The sequence below is a fragment of the Pediculus humanus genome, genomic scaffold (genome assembly GCF_000006295.1).
Source record: "Pediculus humanus corporis 1103172108269 genomic scaffold, whole genome shotgun sequence".
Classification (NCBI taxonomy): domain Eukaryota; kingdom Metazoa; phylum Arthropoda; class Insecta; order Psocodea; family Pediculidae; genus Pediculus; species Pediculus humanus.
Window position 1 is genome coordinate 368,451 of NW_002987838.1, and position 3,736 is coordinate 372,186.

At 32.8% G+C, this 3,736-nt stretch overlaps 1 protein-coding gene across 1 annotated transcript; it reads left to right on the forward strand.

The window, feature by feature from the left end:
- Window positions 1-799: 799 nt before the first annotated feature.
- Phum_PHUM502980 (rrm-containing protein seb-4, putative) lies at window positions 800-1,286 on the forward strand (the record flags this gene model as incomplete). Its single annotated transcript, XM_002430825.1, has 2 exons — window positions 800-1,087; window positions 1,212-1,286. 2 exons carry the CDS (start codon window positions 800-802, stop codon window positions 1,284-1,286), a joined length of 363 nt encoding a protein of 120 aa, XP_002430870.1.
- Between the last annotated feature and the right edge of the window lie 2,450 nt (window positions 1,287-3,736).

A 3,736-nucleotide genomic window follows, 5' to 3' on the forward strand; every position in this document is an offset into this window, starting at 1 on the left:
GTCTGCATCTGTCTCTGTCCGACACATTCGTAATTGCCAACCTTGAATTATTATTATTATTATTATTATTTAAATAAATTTATAAATTTTTATTTAAACACTTTAACGATTATTATTATTATTATTATTTAAGGTTTTTTTTATATAGAGAACAATGCGTTGCAAAAAATAGTTTTTTTTTTTGTTATAAAGTATTACGGTCCTGATAAAATTTTCTTTTCCTGTCCCTTCTTTCGAATATTCCAGAATTAGGGACAATAGAAGAGAAGAAGGGTCTCTCTCTCTCTCTCTCTCTCTGATCCCTCTTTGATGAAAAGAAGGGTTGTTAAAACCACCACGATTTTTACTCTCTTTCAAGTTATCACGTTGTATTATTATTATTATTACTACTACTACTACTACCGATCGTGCACTTCCATAATTTAAATAATTATTATTATTATTATTTTATTTTTTTATTACGTCATATTTGTAATAAAAAAAAAAATTATTCGTTAAATAACGTAAGAAAGAAAGAAAGACGCAGAAAGTTCGGTCGAACGTTGCGTTTTAAAATAATTCCCGCCATTTTTTAAAATTAACTTACAATTCAAGCGTATGAATGATACGTCGTCTGCTGCTGTTCCGATTTAATTTTAGATTTTCAAGTTAAAGAATATATTTTATTATCGGATCGTTTTTTTTTTTTTTTTTAAATAATTTTTTCAAAAAATTTTTCATTTTTTTTTTTTTTGTTTCCGTCAGAAATTTTTTTTTTAGTTCATTCACGAGTGATTAAATATAATTAACAAAAAGACAAATGAAAATGTTGATGCCTACAGCCGCCCTGCCGACAGCAGGAGAAGGTGGTAGTATATTAGGCAATACCGAAGGACTCATATCGGGTTTGGCAGCTTTAAATTCGGCTGCTAACACTCCCGGAGGTATACAACAAAAGGATACAACATGGACGAAATTATTTGTCGGTGGTCTACCTTATCACACGACAGATAAAAGTCTTAGAGAACATTTTTCGGTTTATGGTGACATCGAAGAAGCTGTCGTCATAACCGATAGGCAAACTTCTAAATCTAGAGGCTACGGTTTTGTAAGTATCATTTTTCGTTTGTTTGTTTGTTTGTTAAAATCGTGTCGGGACGTGAATCGATATCATCGACTGCTTTACCGTTTCCCTAGTGAATAAACATATGCCCTAATTGTACATGCATCAGCTGAGACTCTCCATAGTATGTGGAAAGGTTACGGTTGAAAGAATGAATGTGCAGATGCATCCGTTGCTTTTATAATGGCGCGCACACGTATTCCTACGGGGTCCACTGCCTCCTCCACCTTCGTGCCATCGTCGGGTGCTTGGTAAAACGTAATAAATTATTTCATTTCCTGTTAATATTTTTATTACATGGCAAAGTTTAATCGATATATGTTATGATTGTTTCCACTCGACCACATTTTCGTTTTCTCTCTCTCTCTCTCTCTCTTTTTGATCTGCACAAAATGAAAAGTAAATTTACTTCGAGGAACCACATTCGTGGACATTTTTAAACACGAGAAAAACCTGTGATGAAAGAGAGAAACGATTTAGTGAGCAAAAGTAGTTTAAAAAGGTATTACGAGAGGGGAGGTGAGGAGGGGGGATGGGAAATGGAACTCTGGGGGTCTTAGGTCTATTTTTACGACAAACGACAGCTGGTAGCGTGCATTGCCCCACGTGACAGCTAATATTATTTCATGTATATCAAAACACTTTCTCACCATCGGGACCTCATTATCCATCTTTTCATCGACGACGACGACGACGACGAGGGTTTTTTTTCATATTTTCTTCTTTTTTTATTTTTTCTTCATTTTTATTCGGTTTAATTACACTCGAGCACGTCTTTAAATAATGTTTATAAATACAAAATCGTGTGATTTTTTTTTTTAATTATATGATCGTAGTCCACTTGAACTTGTTTCCCGACTGTCTCGTCGACATTTTGCAATTTCATAGAAAGTTTTCACTTGGTTTGGTTAACTTTCAAATATTTTGCCAGGTTTTATAATTTTTTTTTTTTACAAAAAAATTCGAGGAAAGTTTTGTGATGATGATGGTTTTTTCACATACCTTTAATTATGAGACCGTAAATTTTTTTTTAAAAACAGGTGCAATTAATTTATCTTAATAAGTTTAAATAATCGATACAAATAAGTCGTTGTGAGTTGTACAACAACAAAAAAAAAATTAGACTATTTTCAAAACATGCTCAACCTCAAAGGGTTGTTGTTGTTGTTGTTTGTTATATTCCCTACATATAATTTTTAGTTTGTAAGGGTTGTTCATTATCGACTAAGGCTCATAAAATAAAATAAAATAATTTCATAATGACAAATTACGAACGCACGAAATTCACGAATGTATCATTTTCTGTTTATTATAATTACATTTTTTTTTTTTTTTTAATCGATAAAAAATATTTTAAATTTATTAAAAGATTATTGATAAACGTTATTAATGGGGTAAAATCATCAAATAAATATTTGTTATTTTTAACTGATGGCGGGTACCGAGTACCTCAAATTCGAGGGACGTGTCGGAAGTCGATAGTTTTTTTTTCTGTTTGTTCTAAAAACGATTTTTCTTATTTTATTGTTTGTTAAATAATTCAATTGTTAGACTATGAATATATATATATCGTAAATAATTATTGAACTTGGAATTAAAAGACGTTGAGCATGTGCCTTACGCCTAGGTAAAAAGCACACCTGCGTTCCCCCATGCGGAAACTGCCACCCGCCGCCTGGAGTTTACATCTGTTCCCTTTCCCTCCCTCCCTTCCTTTTCTAATAATAATAATAAGAGATCGTTCTATTCTGGTACAGTTATGGCAAAAAAAAACAAACGAACCTGAAATGTGTGGTGTGCACAAACCCGCCATCGATCCCTGAAAGATATATATATAAACGTGTGTGTGTGTACCTAATGGGGGAAAAAAAATTTTATTCCCGCCAATATTACGTTGAAGCTAACTAGTTTATCAATAAAAAGGGGATGTTGAGAGAACCGAACCGATCCCCCCCTTTTATTTTTTTTATTATTATTTTTTTTTTTTGTTCCAGCCACCCTTCTTATTCCAAAACCGTTGAGGATTCTATTGTGTGTTCCAGAAAAAAAAAAAAAAATGAATAGAACAGCTGACGTGTATAGTGACAGGATAAACAGTGGCGGCTTATTTTAAATTAACTGGCGAAAAATTATTGTCCATTAGTAATTGATTTTTTTTTTTTTTTTTTTGGAGAAAAGACCATGCGAGTCGTCTGCTTTTTTCTTAATTTTATCCAGCGTTCTCCCTTCACGCCTGCCTGCCTGCCTGCCTGCTTGCTTGCTTGCTTGCCAGCCTGCCATCCATCCAGACAGCCTGTTTTTTTTTTTTTTTTTCCTTTGCGATTAATGATAATAATAGTTTTCTTTTTTTACGTAATAGGAGTTTTATATTAAATCTGAGGTCAGATGTTTTTCTTTTTTGTCCGTTTTAAACAAATCTGAATCACCTCCTCTTCCTTTAGGGGGGAAAACAATTTGTTTGGTACACAGTTTTATGTCGATGGCACAACACATTACATTTCCATCATTATTATTATCATTACGACTCGGTACAAACGAGAAAAAAGTAAAGATTATGTAATGTTATTATTTATTTATTTATTTTTTTTATTAATTAGGTAATTATGGGAGATCGTCCTGCTGCCGAAAGAGCGT